The sequence below is a fragment of the Mixophyes fleayi genome, chromosome 1, assembly GCF_038048845.1.
Source record: "Mixophyes fleayi isolate aMixFle1 chromosome 1, aMixFle1.hap1, whole genome shotgun sequence".
NCBI classification, from domain to species: Eukaryota; Metazoa; Chordata; class Amphibia; order Anura; family Limnodynastidae; genus Mixophyes; species Mixophyes fleayi.
The window spans coordinates 356,007,831-356,028,571 of record NC_134402.1 but is presented as its reverse complement, the minus strand read 5'-3'; the positions used below and the strand labels follow the sequence as shown (position 1 = coordinate 356,028,571).

Below are 20,741 nucleotides of genomic sequence, written 5' to 3'. Positions count from 1 at the left end.
GGAGGAAATCTTGTTCCTATCCTGATTTCCTCCACTATAAATTCAACCTTTCACCTTACAGCACTGCCCTTTCAATTACCAAACAAACATTCTTCAAATCTCTAATATCCACCCAGTCTTCTAACCCACCTTTTGCCACCTTCAACTCACTTCTCTGCCCATCTGAACCTCCTCCTTCCTCACTCACAGCCCATGATTTTGCCACCTATTTCAAAGACAAAATTGTCTCCATTCGACAAGATATTTCCTCATGCCAAATTTCACACACTACCCACCTTCACCCAAACTCACCAATACACCCTTAATTAATTCTGCAGTAACTGAAATGATGTCTCTACACTCATCTCATCTCGCCCTACAACCTGTCCGCTCAACCCTATTCCCTCCCAACTTCTTTGCTGCTTCTGCTCCACTGCATGCCCAGCTCTAACTCCTCTCTTTATGCTGTTTCCATCTTCATTTAAACATGCGCTTCTCACCAATTCTAAAGAAACCATCTCCCAATCCAGCCTCTCTCTCCAGCCTCTCTCTCCAACTACCATCCTATTTTTCTCCTCCCCTTTACCTTCAAACTACTTGAGCGATTAGTGTACAAACGCCTGTCTCACTTTCTCTACATTCTCGAATTTCTGCAATCGGGCTTCTGTCCTGAAAATTCCACTGAAACTGTTCTCACAAAAATGAGCAATGATCTACTTACTGCAAAGTCTAATGGTTATTTCTCCATACTCATTCTCCTAGGCCTCTCTGCTGCTTATGACATTGTTGATCACACTCTGCTCCTACACACCCTTCACTCCATTGGCCTTTGTGACACAGTTCTCTGCTGGTTCATTTCCTACTATCCTTAAGTGTTTCTATCTCTGGTACATTCTTCCTTTCACTCCCATTATCTGTTGGGGTTCCACAAAGCTCTGTTCTTGGCCCTTAATTTTTTCATTGTTCACCTCTTCTGTTAGGACACTCATCATCATCATTTATTTATATAGCGCCACTGATTCCGCAGCGCTGTACAGAGAACTTATTCACATCAGTCCCTGCCCCATTGGAGCTTACAGTCTAAATTCCCTAATATAGACACACAGTCAGACAGACAGAGAGGGAGAGACTAGGGTCAATTTTGATAGCAGCCAATTAACCTACCAGTATGTTTTTTGGAGTGTGGGAGGAAACCGGAGCACCCGGGGGAAACCCACGCAAACACAGGGAGAACATACAAACTCCACACAGATAAGGCCATGGTCGGGAATCAAACTCATGACCCCAGTGCTGCGAGGCAGAAGTACTAACCACTAGGCCACTGTGCTGCACTAATTCGCTCATTCAGCCTCCTGTACCACCCCTACGCTGATGACACCCAAATCTATATCTTTTCCCCTGACCTCTCCCCTTCTGTACTATCTTGTGTAACCAACTGTCTTTCAGCTATCTCCACATGGATGTCTCAAGGCTATCTAAAGCTCAGCATATCCAAAACAGAGCTTATTATTTTCCCTCCTGCCAGAATCATCACCTTCCCTCAAATCTCCCTCACTGTTAATAACACTACAATTTCCTCAGTTTTCTAAGCCCGCTGCCATGGTGTCACACTTGACTCCCCCTCTGCTTTTTTCGTCCCATCCATACTCTCTCCCAGTCTTGTCGATTCCACCTTAAAAACATTGCCAGATTATGCCTTTTTCTTACTCAACATGCTACTAAAACTGTTATCCATTCTCTCATCATCTCCCATCTTGACTACTGCAACCTCCTGCTATTTGGCAGTTCCGTCACCCATATATCCACACTTCAATCCATCCTAAATGCTACTTCAAGACTGATCTTCCTCTCTCGCCGCTCCGCATCTGCTGTACCACTTTGCAAATCCCTAAACTGGTTCCCTTTGTGCTCCAGAATCCAATTCATATTATTCACCCTTGCCTCTGAGCTACCGAATATATTAAAGAAAAAACTCTTGTGTTTATAAGAAAATTTGTAAATGAATGGACTGGAGTGCTCTTTAGCTTTTATCCAACTCTAGTCTTTAAGTTGTACCTTTGGTGATTAATCAGTGGCTTTGCTCACAGTTGTTCTTTCCTTATTCTAAAGGTACTTCTAGAAGAGCTTACTCAGTCATGGATTGGACCAGAAACCTTGAATAAAAATTTGTCCTTGCTGGAAATTGGACCGTACCCTCGCCATCAAATAATGTCTTATAATAGTTGCCCAATTTAGCATTTGTGTGTGGGGGCTCTCCTAACACTTATTCAAGCTGAATTCACATGAAATATAAACTTAATTGGTTCAAGATAAAGTTGTTTAGACACCTAGTAAATGTAAAATATTGTTTTAAAGATAGTGATAGAAATATAGGTTAATTGTGGAGATGAATATTAAATATGAGAGCATTTTGTTCTCAAGCATATTAGAGGTGATTCTAATATAGCCATACCATGATTGTAAATAACAGTACATAGCGATGTACTACTGACACCACTAGGTCTACATTACATGGTAAAATCAATCAACTGATAGTGCAAAGCTAGACTGTTACGCAAATATTACAAGAGCTATAGTAAGATAGCAAGTCGATTTGAGAGTTCAATTAGTAACACACTGTGTCACTCTGAATTGGTCAGGATTACATTTACAAATCCCACTAGAATTATCCCTAGCAACGGGTTCATAGAAAACATCAGTTCTTATTTTTATATAATTCTCCACAATTAATCTATATTTCTATTGCACACTAGGTCTATAAGATTTTATCTTGAACTAATAATTTTTTTTTTTTTAAAGTTTTATTTTTGAGAAGGTCAATAATAAGCATCAGTCCAAGACAAAATCTGTTACAATCAGGTTATGCATGTTCAGGGACTAATACAATCATTGTATATCATAATAAAAAGAGTTTTGATATTGACCAAGTTTTAACTATAAGAATAGAAGAAAGAAGAGACAGAAAAGAGAGGATAGTCAGAGAAAAGTGGGCAAGATAGATTAGGAGGTGGTGTGGCAGGCCGCCAAAAGAAAAAGAAAGCAAAGCAAGAGGTAGAAGAGAAGTGGGGGAGGGGGGGGGGGGGGCGGGGGAACTAATAAATTTTAATGTTTTGTTTTGATTTCATTGTTTCAGTGAACCTGATTGTCCTTAAAATAACACTCTCTGGTCTTTGTGTGAATTTAGTCCATCATGGATTTGCACCCATCTCTGTCGGGGCTTGAAGAACTCACAAAGCTGTACCCAGGGAAGGAAGTTTGGTTGGGCCTTGACATAAAATACCATGGTCAGGGTTTGGCCAGATAACCGGACACACATTCCTTACTAAAGAGGGAAATCCTAATATATCATAGGGTTAGATTTTTTTATTCACACAACCAATTGGCCAGTACCATACATCTCTTCCTTGCCAAACTCCCCTCCCTCCTCCCTCCTTCTGTTGTGTGTATGGCCTGGGATTTGGGTAAGGTAGTATACTGTCCTCCTAGTGAATCAGACAGTTCGGGCAGTAACTTTTGGAAAATTGTCAGTTGAGAAGACATCCAGAAGACTGCAATCATTAGTCTAATACAAATAGGTTATGGTGTAACAACATTTTTTTTTTTTTTTTTTCAACATTTCCTTTCACACAAGAGAACTTGTATCATTCTTCACATCATCACATTTCCGATTGATTTAACTTTTTTTTTTTTCCTCTCTCTATTTTCACTTGTAACATAACCATGTAACATTTTTAAAGATTTCAGAATGTTTAGGCCTTTTCAATTCACTCAATTTGACGTGATTTTTCACTTATTGTTTCCTTTAGGCTTTAGTACAAAGTGTTGTAACAAGCAATGAGCAAACGTTTAAAAAGCTGCTCCTAGAAAAGGATGTTTCAGATGAAGGTTTGCATTATTATCTTCTAAACAAAAAAGTATATTGTTGCAAATAATGTAAACTCACTAGTACTGCACTTTCTTGTCAGCTTTTTAAGTTATATCTGTTTGTAAGCTAAAAGCTGACACATCACGTTTATTGTAAAATGTATTTACTTAATGATTTATTGCCTAGTCTGGCAATGATAGTCTTTTTAAGTATATTGTGTATATTTTCTCTTTCTCTTTCATTTTAAATTTTTGAATAAATTTCTTCGCCTCTGCAATCGGAGAGACAAACTTCAACTAGTCAAGATTTATAAGCTACCACATTGCACTCATCTCACCTATATACTTAATATAGTTTTTTTTGTCCTCGGCAGCAAATGGGTAGACTGCTGACGTTTTATTCCTACAAGCAAGCCTGAGTGTTTAATTTCATGGAGAGTTGACACATCTTGTGCCTTTTGAGCCAAATGTGTTGAAGCATCTAGTCTCCTGGAACAAATTACTTGATTCTAGTGTTTTCCTGTAATTCTCTGTTTAGTATTGGCCCGGCACTGCTCCTATCCAGGGTGTAGTTTACACCATGATGAACTGGTCGCCAGTATTTGTGGAGTCATGAAATATATGACAATTAAATGATTTTTTTTCTAACATGTTGGTGTTTTAAACATTATCCACAGAGTATTTATACTAGTTAAAAGCCTGTCAGAATGAGGGAAAAAAATAATAGTAAGATCATGTTGGACCCTTTTGCACCCAATTTGACAAATCTTGTGACAGCATTGATTGACTAGTCTGGCAGATGGCTGCTCAGCTACAAAATTCTTAGCATGGTAAAATTTACAATTACTGTTCCTGAGACCACAGCATTAGTATTTGTTTTGTCAAAGTTGCCGACATCAAGAATGGCGTGGCATCTTGTTTGCTGACTTTGTAGGCATTGACGTGATATTACCTCTGTCCTGTTCACTCTTCGATTGTTTACTCTGTGATGGCCAATTTGCAGAGGAGTCAGATTTGCGTGCCGTTGACTATAACGTTCGTGTTCTCTTTGGTCATAGCTTGTCGTCAGGCTTTATCCCACTCTGCCCTTCGTCTTTTTCCTGCCTCTTAAAAAATAAAAATATAAAAAATCGAGTCAATTTGGAATAGCAAAGGTTGTTACAAATGGTAACTGCCCCCGGAAAACAAAGCCTAAATGAACCAAACAAAACAAGCCCAAGAAAATAGGAAAATCTAGTCAGAAGGAATAGTCAAGTACACAAAAGTGATTTGCAAACATTTTATTTCTTTGTGTTTTGTGTGTGTGTATCTATAGATGTGAAGAGCAGGCCGCTCTCTCTGTCCCGCTCTCTCTGTCCCGCTCTCTCTGTCCCGCTCTCTCTGTCCCGCTCTCTCTGTCCCGCGACCCGCTCTCTCTATATTATAATGAAGTTATTGTGCTTTATGGTTCACATATTTGACTTCTTTATTTCACACATAATGATGCCTCCAGTATCTGCTATCAATAGATTAACATTTTACTAATGATTTCTTTTAGGTATTTACCATATGTTCCTTTTAACAAATGGAGGACTCTATTGTATTATGTACTTTCATCTTGCAAGGATAAATGATGGTATGTTCAATAACTCTTCTCTTGTGTTTCTAACTTTGCAGTTTCAAAGTATAAAATATGCACCTTTTAGAATTGCCAATGCACCTGAAGGTCAAATTTGTGAATCACTGATTGTTACTGTTATTTTACAAATAATCTTGCTTTTCATATCATTGTATACTGTGTACAAAAAAAATAATAAAATTAAATGATCACACTAACTAGTCCCCTTTAACAGGTGAATTATGAATGTAAAATAAACAAGTCAAACGTTCGCAATCTAAAATAGTTGTCGTCTTATAGTAGTAGTGCTCAATGTAGAGTATAAATAAAATTTATACCACAATACACACTAGGCCCAATTCATTAAGCCTCCCATACTGGACGTAATGTACATTTGTTTAAAAAAACGCATGTGAATTTGGTATATGCATGTCCGAATTCAAGAAGGAGCGGATGTGCAGACACGTGTGGTGATAAATGAGTGTAGTTCTGCTCTACTAGACAGGACATTGCAGGCTACGTCCAGTACATATGAAAAATATAAATTTGCAAAACTATGCACAGAAAATGTAAACACAAAAAAATATTTAATGTTAACATTTTCTATTTTTTTTTTTATTTTTTTTTAACCATGAAATACATTTATTATGATGTAATTAATGTCTACTGTACTTAAAATACATTTTTGTAGTTGTTCCTGATTGCAAACATATGTTCTAGATTCCATCCACAGCTGTCAGCTTCACCAGTAATCGGCACTTAGACTAGACCTGTAGATGGAAAAAGAGATGCAGCTAAAATACAAGGACGTTTGAGACGTCTAGAGATGCCCAGAGATTGACTGGGACGCTGCTGTGTGCGTTCTAGATTGGCACGCTCTTACTGTTCATTGGCTACAGGCAAATGCCACTTCCCAGCCACGTTTCCTCCCTAATATCATAGGCTGTATTAAGTGTCTTTTGCGCTAGATGATGAATTGGACGTTTCTGCGTTCTGTGGTGTGTGATTCTGTTATGTTAATGGTTCCTGTTTACATTCTCAATGATTTATTTGCTTCTTCTGTTGTCTTGAATGTTAAGAAATAATATGTGACATGTTTCAAATATGAAGGACTAGCTCTTATTGTAAAACCTGTTTACAGTCAATACACTTCGTTTTTCATGAGACATTATCCACATATCTAAACTTAACTAGCCTATTATATAAGTAACCTTTCGTAATATAAATCCTATGATGCGGTATGGATCACCGTGCAAAGATGTAAAACAATTTTCTTTAATTCTTTTTCTTTCATAAAATAAAACAAAAATAAAATATTTCATGACCAATCATCATCGTTTACAAAATTATTGCTTCAGTGCTGTAGGCCACATATCCATTGGATTTTTACATGCATTTTTTTTAATGTTTTAAAAACACACATGGAACACACATGCTTAATAAGCATTTTTACTAGTGTTTTTTTGTTGTTTTTGTGCAAAAAGACATCTATAGACATGAGCCTGTTTGTGGAAAGAAATGCAGCGAATCATCTTTATTACATTTTATTCAAATATGTAAAATCAGAATGGTTTATTGACTAATTTCATTTTTTCAGCAATTGAGAATATGGACATCAATTCTGCAAAAGAGGTGAAGACTTTTGTGTTTTATCATAAACTTTTTTTTTTAATTGTTTCAACAACTGCTTATTGAAGAATTGTCTTTTTTTTTTTCAACAGTTGGAAGGAAAAATTAAGACCTGCTTTATTTCAACAGAAGAGTATCACACAAATGGTTGTTTAAATTTGGTAATTGGTGATCTGACAAGTGACATACATTTAATTATAGGGGTAAGCAGTTTTTTTAGTTGTCTATTATTTGAGTCTCACAAACATTGCCTAAGTATTATATTGAAACATACAAACCCATTTATTTTGCATTTTCAAAACGTTTTTTTTTTCTTTGCCATTTTCAATGGACCCGGCAGTTGAAAACAAACTCTGTTTTGTCTGTTTAATCCACGGGGGAGCACATGGGCTTTGTCAATCCAGCAGTCGAAATTGTGATCATAAAAGTTTGCAGGCACCCACAATCAGTATTTGTCATTTCTTTGAGGGAATTGTTAGACTAAGCCAATTAGTTTGCTTAGGTGCACATTACTTACATGTCCTCTCAAGCAGCACTCTTGTGAGACTATCCTCTTCAGTTGTACATTGAATGCTAGGACTCACTGTGACTGTTAAGTTACCACCCTCCTTCTTTAGCCACAGTGAGACCTGATTCATTGTGAATTAGATCTTCTATCTGTCCTACTTCCTACAGTCCACAAAACTAATGGCCTAGTGAGCTGTGTTTTGTGCTCCACTAAATTTTTTGATGACTACAAACCTGAATTTAAACTGTTGGAGAAAACCTTTCTTCTATTGTTAAATACTTCTACAAGTCTGCCCTTTGTGGTCTACATCCCTGTTTACTGCCAATAATAGGCAGTTCTGCTACTTTTTGGTTTTAAGCCTTGTGACCATGTAGAGATTTGCACTTTATCTGAAAAATTCAGTTTGATCTTAGATTCACCAATTTGCAATTTGGAAAACTTATTTCTCTAAACAATGTAAACGCATAGGAAGTTTACCACATTAGCTGATCTGTTCCTTTTCATCTTAAAATTGAAAATATTTTATAATTCACTTAAAAACAAGATGCTATACATGCTAATTTTTTTAAAATATTTGTGGTCTGAATGAGTCCTGCCAACAAGGGCATTTATCCATGTACCCAAGTTGATTATATAGGCAGTAGTTTTACTATTTATGCACTGCACGCACTGCCTACAATACAATTTCTGATTTCCTTTTTAGTCCCAAAGATGAGCCCAATTTAAGGTGCTGGGGAAGTAGAAATAAAAGTAGTAGGCTGTAGATGACCATTGAAATGTGTGTACAGCTGCATTTATTTATTTTATCTTTTATTTTATTTATTTTTTCCCCCCTGTCATGTTGTTATGTTTTCATTTCTAAGACCTCTTTCCATGCACTGAGCTGAATTTCTTATTTGGCTATTTTTACATTAGTGAAATATTTCCAATTTTTTTTTTTATCTCCTGGATGTACCTGTTTTGTGGCAACACTATACAAAATAATTCCCTAGTCAACAAAACTTACATGTGGTCCACAGCAAATGATGGATAAAATGTGCTACATCCTTAAGAGAAAAGGTTATTGTTATCAGGAAAATAATGTACGTTATTTTGTAACTTACTGCTTTAAATCTGGCAACCATGTCTCGCCACACTATAAATCCTCTCCCACTTTCTATTACACCAACTGTTATACAATATCTGTAGGGGCAAGATTAAAACTTATGCTAGGCCAGTGGATCACAAGGCACCCCCTAAGCCAAAATAATTACCAAGTAGCCCCCCGCCATGCTTGTCACCGGCCCTGGCTGCGGCACCCCTATGAAATTGCAGCGGCACACAGTTTGGGATCCCCTGTGCTAGGCAATGCTTGCTTCAAGGACACTGATTATTATTATTTTTTTTTTTATAACTTTTTATTTATAACAGCAGATACATGTATACAGCACAACAGTACAAATCATACATCTTGTCCAGGTACCATTATTACTAGATATAACGACACCAGATAAGAAAAATGAGAAATGCAAAAGAAAGTGACAGACAAAATAAAAATACATCTTTCTCATCCAGAAACATTCCAGGAGGGAGTTAAAGATCTGCGAAGTGGACAATTGAGTTAGAATTTTTTTTTTTTTTTCCCCACAATAGCAGAGGTGCAACTTATACCATTGTACTTATCTAGAGAATAGAACATACTGCTATGATTTTTTATTTTTTTGGGGAGGTACGAGGGGAGAGGAGGAAGGGGGGAGGGACAGAGGGGGAGAGGTGGATAAAGGGAGCACGAGGAGAATAGGAGAAAGAGAGTTACCGAGATTGAGGAGAGAAGAAGAGGAAGAAGCAACTTAGGCTTATGAGAGGCCTGGCATAGTGCTGTTGTTAAAGCTATACCAAGGGTCCCATATTTTGTGGAACGTGGGGACCTTGTCATGGAGGAGACTAGTCATATATTCCATGGATGCCGTGTGCCAAGTTCTTTTCATAACTCCCTCTTTAGAAGGTTGTGAGGCCTTCTTCCATTCACTAGCTATTTGTAACTTAGCTGCATTATAAATGTGTCGGATCAGCTTATCTGATGTCTTAGTAATGCCCTTGATAGGTTGGTAAAGGAGCACCGAGAGTGGATTGTTAGGCACGTTAATTGAGGTGACCTGTCGGATCAGAGATATAACTTCATCCCGGACACTGATTATTTTGTTGTGTTTGTGCTTACTAGGGAAGAGGTGACTATGTTCTCTCAAAATGGAAGATGGATCCTGTAAAAAAGCATATTGCTGTTCAAAATCTTGTTGACTCCAGTATGATTCAAGGTAAAACATACAGTTCAAGGCGTTATCTACAAAACCATATTACTGATTTACTTCAGATTATATGGGTGTGTTTACTCAGCATATGTCTTATATATTTTCATTGTGTTACACCACTATATTTAATGCTTTATACAATTGATACTATTTAAAGTAATTATTTACATTATATATTCATATCTGTATGTGTATTTTTGTGCCAAGGTGCAAGAAAACTTCAGATTCTGGACAACTTGTTGTTTATTCTGGATGAAGATGTAAGTATTTTATAAATTGTCGTGAATTAAATGGAACATGCAATGGCTTGCATGCCTTTTCTTGCGAACAAGCTTGTTTCAACTGCAGTTAATAGTATTTAGTATATATGCTACTAGGTTGCATTCTTGAAAATGGAAATTAACACTGAAATTAACATATTTCACAATAACATTTAGATTAAACTCACGCATCATAGTGCATTCAGCTTGCTCAGTATATAATTACTGTTGATTCTCTTTGCAAAGATTTCCTATTAATTTCATCTATTTGAGTAAAATCTGTTTCTGTTTCAGGGTATTTTGAGTGTATGGGATGTGTACACTCTAATTTTGGTGTGGGATTGGCCTTCCTGTCACATATCAGACTTTTTATTAACAACTGAAGGCGATTCTTCATCTTCAGTTACACGGTATAGTCATGAATGTTTTACCTTTTTAATATGGTGACTTAATTCGGTAGCAATAAGTGTAAAAATGTTGGAATAATTTTTTTTTTGTCCAGGCAGCGAGATGTTAACCTTAAACTTATAGCTTTGACGTTTCCTAATGATAAACAAGTAAGTTTTTCATTTACAGCACAATTAATTCCATGTGGTTAGTATCCTAATAATGTTATTTCATTGCTGTTATTTTCTATGTATGTTGATCTTCAGATGAGAAGTCTTGCAGTTTATTCTTTACCCACCATGAATCACCTATATTCAATTGAAGTCTCGGATGTGTCCACTCTTGTTCAAATTGGCATCACAATGGTATGTTTAGAAATACATTTATAGCTCTATAAGGGTAGAAGCCCTGGGTGTTGCCAAATTACATTTAAAGGTAGCTTTAAGCAAAAAATATCTCCACATTGTTTTAAGTTATCTGGGAAAGAAAATTGTGTGGTCTTGTGCTTCTCAATTTTTGTATTTTTAGATTTATATTCTGTGCGTGTGTGTGTTTTTTTTTTTTTTGTGAGTGTCCTTTTTTTTTTTTTTTTACTTTTTATTTGTATATGTTTGTATAATGTTTTTAGTGCTTTACGACGTTACCATTTGTACTGATGGATTTATTACATGGAATTAGTTCTGCATCATTGTTTCGTTTTTCTCCGCATCAGACCAGTATATTCATTAGTTTGATGTCAGGGAAGTTAAGTATTGCTGATATTTTAAGACGGTTACCCTGCAGAAAACAATTTGCATAATTAAAATATGTATTTTTAGACCGGTTGGTTTACATGTGTAATATAGTTTATGTCTTTGTGCATTAGGATACAATATACCTTCTTGAAGGAATATATGACCACAATGAAAGGTATATTCTCACAACTTAACTAGTCATTCCTTATGGAATCTGTAATATTCAAAGACTTATGATTTAATCATTGTTTCCAGGTCTCCTGAGTGTTCAGTCACTGTCCTTGCAATGAGATGTTTAACAGAGGCTTTACCAGAAAACAGGTATACCCATGTAAATTGTAAAATACACAAGAAGGTGTATAAAGTTCATATTTTTTTACTGGTGTTGATTCCTTTTTCCAGATTAAGTCGTTTACTGCACAAGCATAAATTTGAAGAAGCAGAGAAGTTTGCTATTCAGTTTGGATTGGATGTTGAGGTAAAGTTTTAATCCTTGCTTTGGCTTTTGTGATATCTGAAGTCAGTTGTTTAATGATTCGTAACTTTATTAATGTGTGGATACTACTCGGCATTCTATTGGTTGAATGTTCTAAAATTCTCATCTTTTCTGCAGCTGGTATATAAAGTGAAGCTGAATATTGTACTGGAGAAATTGGCATCCGCATCCATTGGAAGTTTTGGCCAAGTTTTCTGGCACGAACTTGTGGATGAAGCTAAAGACAATCTGCATAAAATAAAGGTATGTATGTGTGTATCCTTTATAAAACACATTCAAATTACACAGACCTGTACATTGAGGGGATCATGAAATAAACAGATCCCTTAAAATGACATCAAATTGCAGATAAAGATGACCCTGCCCAATCAACTTCTCCGGGACTGGAACTCAAGGCCTTCTTTATGAAATGTGCCTTCTTTATCCCTTAATCACTTCACTTGAAAACATAATAGGCTAATGGATGTAATAACAAAATTACACCAGAAATCGAAACTCTGGTATACAATGTATGTGACATGTATGTTAACAGTTACATTAGAATTCTTGTAATGAAAATACACTTGAAAACAGGACTTGCGCAATAAATTAAGCTATTCATTTCAATGATAAAAACAGGGTGATCTAGTACTTTTCATTAAGTCCTTACCAATGCAGAGTATTTACAATTATAATTTAAAAAAGGTTTCTCGTTTAGATAATTCAATTTTTTTCCACCTATTTTATACTGTTAAACATGTTCAATGGCTTTCAATTTTAAACAATCGAGATTTGAGGCATGCATTTTTTGTTATGTATCAGTATGCGCTTATTTTTTTAATATTCCATTTATTATTTAATATGGAATCCATATTTAATGTATGCCAATGATTGCTAAGTATATTTTTAACTGATGCATTATATTGTGTGCTGAATGGACAAAAAAAATGTTTGTTTGTTTTCTCTTTAATCCTCCATGGCAGCTATTACAATGGGGGTACATTCCCTTCTAGATTAGATAGATTGGTTAAGCAAAATATGCCCCCCGAGATTATATAGAGACCTTTTTTTCCTGTCTGTAGTATCAGTAGGTTTGTTTGTTTTCTGTGTGCAGTTTTTGTGGTCCCTTCAGCGTCTGGGCTGCTTTGTGGTAAGCCAAGGACTGGTCTGGGTACCCGGAGGACGCTGGTCTGTTACCTCCAGGAGCAGATCTGTTGGATTCAAATCCTGCGCCAGTTATCTTACATTGTTCTGCGTATTTGTGCACCTTATCATAGGTCACAGGGGTTCAATATGGATAACCAGGCAAGTATAGGTCGGAACTGCTTTCAGTGTTCTCCGAGGGAGCACTTTCATCTTCTTTGTCAGTACAAGCAGCAGAATGGCGCCAACCCTAAACAACCGAAGGACATGCACTCTATGTAAGTCCCTAAGTTAGGGGTGCTTTATTGTTCCTGCATCTCCATTGTACTTGGTTAGTAATATCATGTTGTTTCAGTAATCTTGTAGAGTTTGTGGAGGGAAAGAAGTAGAGAAAAGTACAGCAACGTAACGTTTATGGAGTCTGTGATTAAGCTCTCCTTGTACAATATGTAGCTTTCAAGCCAAGGGAAGAAAATCTTCCCCCCCATGACCGTTAAAAGAACTTATGGCCTGGATGAAGGCGAGAGCAAGGTCTCAGACAAGTATGGATTTTGAAGATAGATATTCTCAGTCAATGGGATTCTTTAGGAAATTTAGAAGACTCATTTAGTAATGAATCTAGGGTGATTAAAGAAACACCTACAATGTATTTTTTTTCTAGATGATGTGGAAATTTTGCTCAAACACATATACAAGTCTATGGGTATGGTTGAAGAAGTGACTGTCACAGAGGCTTATTACTTTTTGAACTTCATAGTGAGAAGGGTAGATATTTCCATTACAACAGCTTGTGAAATAACTTATTCATAAAGAATGGGTGCAGGTGGAAAAGAATCAACCCAACTCAAAAGGATTAGGACAGTACACTATATGGACAAAAATATTTGGACACTTGACCCACTACACCAACAGGGACTGTTATGACATTGAATTCAAATACATATACTTTATTATGGAGTTGGTCCTCCTTTTACGATAACAGCTTCAACTCTTCTTGGAAGGCTTTCCACAAGATGTTGGAGATTGTGCCTTTTTCATTCTGTAGAGCCTTTATGAGGTCAGACACTGATGTTTGATGAGAAGGCCTGGCTGGCAATTTCCGTTCCAGTTCATCCCAAAGGTGTTCGATGGGGTTGAGGTCAGGGCTCTGTTCAGGCCAGTCAAGTTCTTCCACACCGAACTCATCAAACCATGTCTTTGTAGTCCTTGCTTTGTACACTGGAGCACAGTCATGTTGAAATAGACAAGGGCCTTCCCCAAACTGTTGCCACAAAGTTGGAAGCATAGCATTGTCCAAAATGACTTGGTATGCTGAAGCATTAAGATTGCCCTTCACTGGAGATAAGGAGCCTAGCCCAAACCCTGAAAAGCGGCCCCATACCATTATCCCTCCTCCACAAAACTTCACAGTTGGCCTAATGAAGTCAGACAAGTAACGGTTTCCCGGAACCCACCAAACCCAAACTCGCCCATCTGACTGCCAAACAGAGAAGCGTGATTCGTCACTCCACAGAACACGTTTAGACTGCTCCACAGTCCAGTGTCTGTGTGCGTTACACCACTCCATCCGATGCTTTGCATTGGTCTTTGTAATGTGAGGCTTGTCTGCAACTGCTCGGCCATGGAAACCCATTCCATTAAGCTCTTGCCGCACAGTATTTGTGTTTAAATTAATGCTAGTAGAAACTCTTCAGCTATTGAATCAGCAAATTTGGCGACTTTTACGCACCATGCGCCAGTCATTGAGCGCACACTGTGATTTTATGTGTTCTACTGCTTTGTGGCTGAGTTGCTATTGTTCCTAAACGCTTCCACTTTCTAATAAAATCACTTACAATTGACCGTGGAATATACAGCAGGGATGAAATGTTACGACTTGTCTTATTGCAAAGGTGGCATCCTATCGCAGTACCTTGCTTGAAGTCACTGAGCTCTTCAGAATGACCCATTTTGTATGACAAATGTTTGCAAATGGGGAGACTACATAGCTAGGCGCTTGATTTTATACACCTCTGGCGGGTCTGATTGAAACACCTCAATTCAATAATTAAAAGGTGTGGCCAATACTTTTGTCCATGTAGTGTATGTATCTGTTCAATGATGAGAAAGCACAGAAGTGTAGCTTGATTACAAAAGGGGATGCACCTGCAGTCTCCTAAGGGATCCCATGGGTAGATAGCCGTAGTGGCCAGGGAGATCATACTCTGGTGAGAGATTCTTAATGCAGATGTCCAAGAGAAAGTGTGCAGGCAATAGTATAATGGTTATTTAGAGGTATAGAATAAGTGTGAAGCAACTTTCCACATCATTGCTTATTCAGCAAGATCGATGGCAGCAGTGGCTGGGAGAGCCCTCTGGTTGCCCACTTGGGCAGCAGGAGCTTAGTCAAAAAATAGTCGATCTCCCATTTGAAGGGTCCATGCTATTTGGAGACAAATTAAACACTAGTTCCTGACTATTGCCAGGTTCAGTCCTCCTTAATACCATTAGGGAGCAGAATCACACAATACGCATAAATATGAACCTACTCTTTCACAGATTAATGGTTTTCGACATTGTCTGAAATGGTTACAGCTAAAGTTCCATCAGTATCCCATGGGAAACTTCTTTGTCCCATACAGGACTCCATCAACCCTAGCAGAGTTGGAAGCCTTTCAAAACGGTGTGCAAACTTTAAGAAAAGCTCAGGCATTTTATTATGTTTCATCAGGTCAGGAAGGCTGAGATATTTTATTCTAGACGTTCTTTGTTATAAAATTGTGGAAAGACTTTCTCATTGTTGTGGGCTTAAGTAGAGGACATCTCATGCGATGTTCTTGCAAAAAGAGTTATGTCTGGAATTTGAACATCTGCCTAGGTTTTTCTCTTGGCATAAAGGTCCAGGGACAGAGGGAATTGTTATGTTGACTGTTCCATGTACGTTCCATCGAGGTTATGTCTTCTTTTTATTTCCACTTACCACTATTCTAAAAAAAAAAAAAAAAGATGTAAAAAAAAACCCAGGTAAAGCAAAACTGAGGATACTATCATATAGAGTTACACCGGCTGTACCGAGGAGTGAAATCTAACGAGCCCCCAGCACTTCACCAAGAACCACTGCAAGGCAACATGGGCTTTGCAGCCAAAGGTTCGCAGGTTGCAAAACTTGAAATGGCTCTCTGACGTGATAAGAGATAGCAGCGTGAGCCGCAAATGTAGTCAACAATCGGAGTCTGGTACGTGAACAGACAAGGCAGTAGAGGGGGAGTCCAATTTTGTAGTCAGCCATCCGGGACTGAATAGGGTAGGATCACTGAAAGTCAGACGCTGGGGAAGGATTCTTCTTGTTCTGACACGGATTCACTGTTCTGAGCCAGTTTGATTAGAAGCAGATTCAAAATCCCATCTCAGCGGTCACATGATCGTTTTGTCACCTGGAAGCAGCTTGGCCAGAGAACAGCCAGTGCAAGCCTAGGAGGCGAGGAAACGGAGTCTGGAGTAGGTTGGTGAATCCTTATAAGGAGGCAGAAGTGGTAGCAATCCAGTGAGATGCTCTAAGAACATCCATGGTCTCTATCTTTTCTAGCACCGATTCTTCAACTAAATCTGGCGAGACTAAGCATGGAGTTTGAGTGGAAGCTACTCAAAGCGAAAGCAGTCTCTGAGCCAGTGTTCAATGCACTTTACAAGAGAGCAATCTATCATAAAATTTTGAGGTTTATCACATGGTGCAGTTGTATTGAACTTGTGCTCACACCAATTATTCCACATATCCTTAACTTCCTTTAGGATGGATTCAGCAAAGGTCTTGCTTTATCTACAATCAAGGTACAGGTATCGTCACTGAGTGTCTTCAATTCCAAATTAGCGTCAGAGGAATTGATCATTATTTTCTTTTTCTGAGATGGATGACACCAAAAGTAGGTTCCCGGTGGTGATTACTTGTGTCTGCAGAATTGCAAGCACTATGGTGGAAGGAACCCTTACTGAATATCTGTGCGGTAAAGTGGTACTTGGGGCCAACGCAATATTTCTGCTGAAGGTTGTGTTTATATTGCACATTAATCAGCAAGTCTTGCTGTCGGCCATTGTAATGGCTCCATGCAGGATTGAAAAGGAAAATAATTATTTTTTTCTCAAAATAATCTATGGCTGCCCAGTGTCCCACCTATACTACTTATGATTGTTTTTCACAGAAAATTTGTGAAGTTACTAAAAGACATAGGAGGAAGAGGTTTAGCTGCATTATATAGTGTCTGATGGCATTTTTGCTTATCCTAACTCAACCTTATCTAGATGTGCACTTACCCATCGTAATGGCTGCCATGGAGTATGTCAAGGAGAAGGATTTAAAAGTAGAAAGGGTTAGTATGACCAGTTTTATGCTGCATGTATATATATATATATATATATATATATATATATATATATATATATATATATATATATATTAATGATACTTATCAAGTCCTTGTATCCTGGATCTGAATCTTTATCTACAGTGTAGGGAACGTTCCTGTAGAACATAATCCTTTCTTGTAGCTTAGTGTAGGTTTTTTCTGTAGTATAATGTGTATATATATATTTTCTGTAGTGTAATGTAATCCTATAGAATAGTATAGTGTAAATAAATATATATATATATATATATATATATATATATATATATATATATATATATATATATATATTATATATATATATAGATATATATCTTTTCTGTAGTGTAGTGTGTCCCTATTAGTGTATTGTTCCTATTTACCCTTTCCTGTAGTGTAGTGTATTTTCTGTAGTGTAGTGCTCGTTGTCCAGGGGCAGGCAGGTGGCAGCAAAAGAGAGAGGGGGGAGTCCCGGGTCTGGACTTTTATAGTCAGACCTGGAAACTCCCAGCCTCCCCAGCAGCAGCGTGTGTGTGGTGATTCACCACACACACACGTGGAGCTTCCTGTGTGTCCAGGGGTGATGACTTCTCCCCACCGTGTATGTGCCGACTTGAGTCGGCACACACTGGGATTCTACTATGCGACTCGCGCATGCGCAGTTGTACTCGGTACGTGCACACGCACGCACAAGTTCCCCATACATGCGCGCGTGCGCCTGTAACCCGCGGCTCCCCCTTCACGCGCTCTGTCTAAACAGAGCTCGTATACACACATAACAAACTGCAGAATACACATGCATATGTTCAATAAAAGTTCACCTCAGAACGCATAAAATCTTATTTGATCATAAATTATATTTAGAAATTACTTTTCTAAATTATGCTACTGATAAGTTATTTTAATATTTGATGAAATAACTAGAATTTACAGACCTAGTTGTAGGTGTAATTCAATTGGATGTAGGGAATATAATCACTACTTTATTTTTAATTTTGATTGAATCTCTTGTTTAATTTTTTCTTTTCTTTTCTCATTCAGTTACTTAAACAAAGATAACTTCAATGCGTTCAGTATATTCAATGCATTTATATAGTATATCATAGTTATATAAGGTTGTTATATGATGGCTACTAGCACACACGTGTAATTTAAAGACTATGCAGTGTATGTTATCCCTACCAGCCGACATTTACACCTGCCCTGTTGTGGGTGTAAAAGATACGGTTGTAAACAAGTGCACGTACGACAAACACAAGACTTGAATTGGCCACATCTGCGTTCAGACACCTTTACTTTGCATGGCGCTCCAGTAGTCGTTCTGAAGTTGAAGAGGGTTCTGAATGTCAGTTATGAATTGTCTGCAGTCACACTTATTGGCTTAGTGTCCGTTAGCTCTCCGTAGTGGTGATTTCCGTTCTGGATTGGGTTTTTATTCTAATCTCTTCTTGGTCCAAATACCAGTCTTGTCTTTTCATCCAATCTTGAATCTTAAATCCCTAAACACCCAGGTTCATGTGTATGGGTTCCAGTCATAGTCATAAATGGGAATAGATCAGGGTCAAAGATACATATTTGCATGTCCATATCTGAGCCAACAGTGCCTCCTCAAATCTCACATTATCAGTTCCTGGCTCTAAATTTTGACCTAGCAACAGCGCCAAGGGTATTCACGAAGGTCATGATGGTCTAAGACCCAGAGAAATTACTATTTCCCCTACCTGGAGAACTTTCTAATCAAACCAGGATGCATATCCCATGGTTGGATAATAAACTACCAGAATGCTATTCTAGTACCTTCTGCTCAATTGCAGAGTACAGAGCTTGTTCTAGCCAGAGGACAAGGTTCTCACGCTGTGAACACTAATAAGATCTCCCTAGACTCTCATGTGGTGTCAATTCAATTATGTACGAGGGTCCTGTGGAAAATGGTTTCCACCTTTTTATGAGGCAGTGCAATTTGAACGTTTTCATTTGAAGGCGCCTCAAGATTTTAGCCATGCCGTACAGAATACAAACGGTAGACCAAACATGGTACAACAGTACAGGACAAAATGAATAAAACCAAGACTCCAATAGCTCCAAGCATAGCTAGTACAGTGAAGTTGGAGGAAAAAAAATGGTATAGAGACTGGAGGGAAGAAGGCCCTGCTCGTAGGAGCTTACATACTAAAGGGAGGGCAATCAGACAGCAGGCACAAGAGAAGTCAAAGAAGGAGAGCGCACACAGGTAAGAGGGAGGCGAGGAGAACAAGTTTGGAGAAGGTTAGGTGGATGCCTGGCTAGACTGAGGACCATATTAGTTTTAAGTGCCCGTCTGAAGGTGCGCAGATTAGGGGACATTCGGATGAAGTGAGGGAGGTTGTTCCAATGGATTGGGGAAGTCCTAGAGAAATCTTGACTTCTAGTGTAGGATGAGGTGATCAGTGTGGAGGCGAGGTGACTGTCATTGGCCGAACGCAGGGAACGAGTGGGAGTGTGAATGGAGATTAGAGATATAAAAGGCAGTAGAGTGGGGTGGGCCTTGTAGGTGAGGGTGATGATGAGTTTGATAAAGATTCTGTAGGGAAAGGGGAGCTAGTGTAATGCAAGGCAGTGAGGGAATCTCTGTCCCATCTGGTACAGATCAAACAGACTCCATAGGCTCCTCTCTCTCTTCTGGTAGCTGAGGGCCAGCAATAGGGATTATCCTTTCACCATTTGGGACTTGACGATAGTAATCACTGATGTGAGGCTGCAGGACTGGGGAGTGGTGACTCTACACTGTCGCCTACAGCGACCCTGGTCCCTGGTGGAGTCTACAGCATTCAACACTGCCTAGAATTAGGAGCAAAATTGAATATCTAATAAAGGGACAGGCTTTTCTTTGTTGGAAGGCCTTAAAGATCTAATCTGACAGTAAGGTGGCATACATAATCCATCAAGTTGGTATCAAGAGCTCCCTGGCATTGAAAGAAACCACCAAAACAATGTGCTGAACAGAACAAAATGTTACAACAATCTCATCATTGTTCATTCCGGGGTTGGAAAATGGTGAATTGGATTTCCAAAAGAGACATTTTTTACGTCCTGGGACTGGTCCCTTCACCTATATGTCTGTCTTCAGATTGTGGAAACGTGGGGTCAGACGTGGGGTACTTGTGCTCGAGATCCAGCTATTTTGAAGGAGTGTCTAATAGAAGCCATGTCGGTCCCATAGAAATCTGAACTCTCTTACTTATTCCAACAATAGCCATGCTTCAATGGGTTCTCAAAATGATAGAGTGTGTGTTTTAGTTGTCCTAGTGGCACCAGACGGGCCAAGAAGGCCTTCACACACAGATAATCTGAAGATGGCATTAGGCCCATTGTGCTGGCTTCTGCTAAGGAGGGATCATTTAAGTCAGGGTCCCTATTAGGTCCACGAGTCTTAAAGCTATATAGTTCTCTTCGACAACATTGCTGAGATCATGCATTAAGCTAGAAAGCCTTTTTCAGCCAAAATGTAGGAGTCTGAAAAATTTATATATCTTCCTTTTC

At 38.3% G+C, this 20,741-nt stretch overlaps 1 protein-coding gene across 2 annotated transcripts in view; it reads left to right on the top strand.

Moving 5' to 3' along the window:
• The window catches only part of KNTC1 (kinetochore associated 1), a 197,179-nt gene that overhangs the window by 30,645 nt on the left and 145,793 nt on the right, over window positions 1–20,741 (top strand). For both annotated transcript variants that reach the window (XM_075177790.1, XM_075177780.1), the window contains exons 5-17: window positions 3,786–3,864; window positions 5,381–5,458; window positions 7,038–7,072; window positions 7,162–7,272; window positions 9,778–9,871; window positions 10,073–10,125; window positions 10,420–10,535; window positions 10,628–10,682; window positions 10,779–10,877; window positions 11,378–11,421; window positions 11,502–11,567; window positions 11,649–11,724; window positions 11,860–11,985. In XM_075177790.1, the coding sequence (XP_075033891.1) occupies window positions 3,786–3,864; window positions 5,381–5,458; window positions 7,038–7,072; window positions 7,162–7,272; window positions 9,778–9,871; window positions 10,073–10,125; window positions 10,420–10,535; window positions 10,628–10,682; window positions 10,779–10,877; window positions 11,378–11,421; window positions 11,502–11,567; window positions 11,649–11,724; window positions 11,860–11,985 (1,032 nt within the window). The remainder of the gene's footprint in view (window positions 1–3,785; window positions 3,865–5,380; window positions 5,459–7,037; window positions 7,073–7,161; window positions 7,273–9,777; window positions 9,872–10,072; window positions 10,126–10,419; window positions 10,536–10,627; window positions 10,683–10,778; window positions 10,878–11,377; window positions 11,422–11,501; window positions 11,568–11,648; window positions 11,725–11,859; window positions 11,986–20,741) is intronic.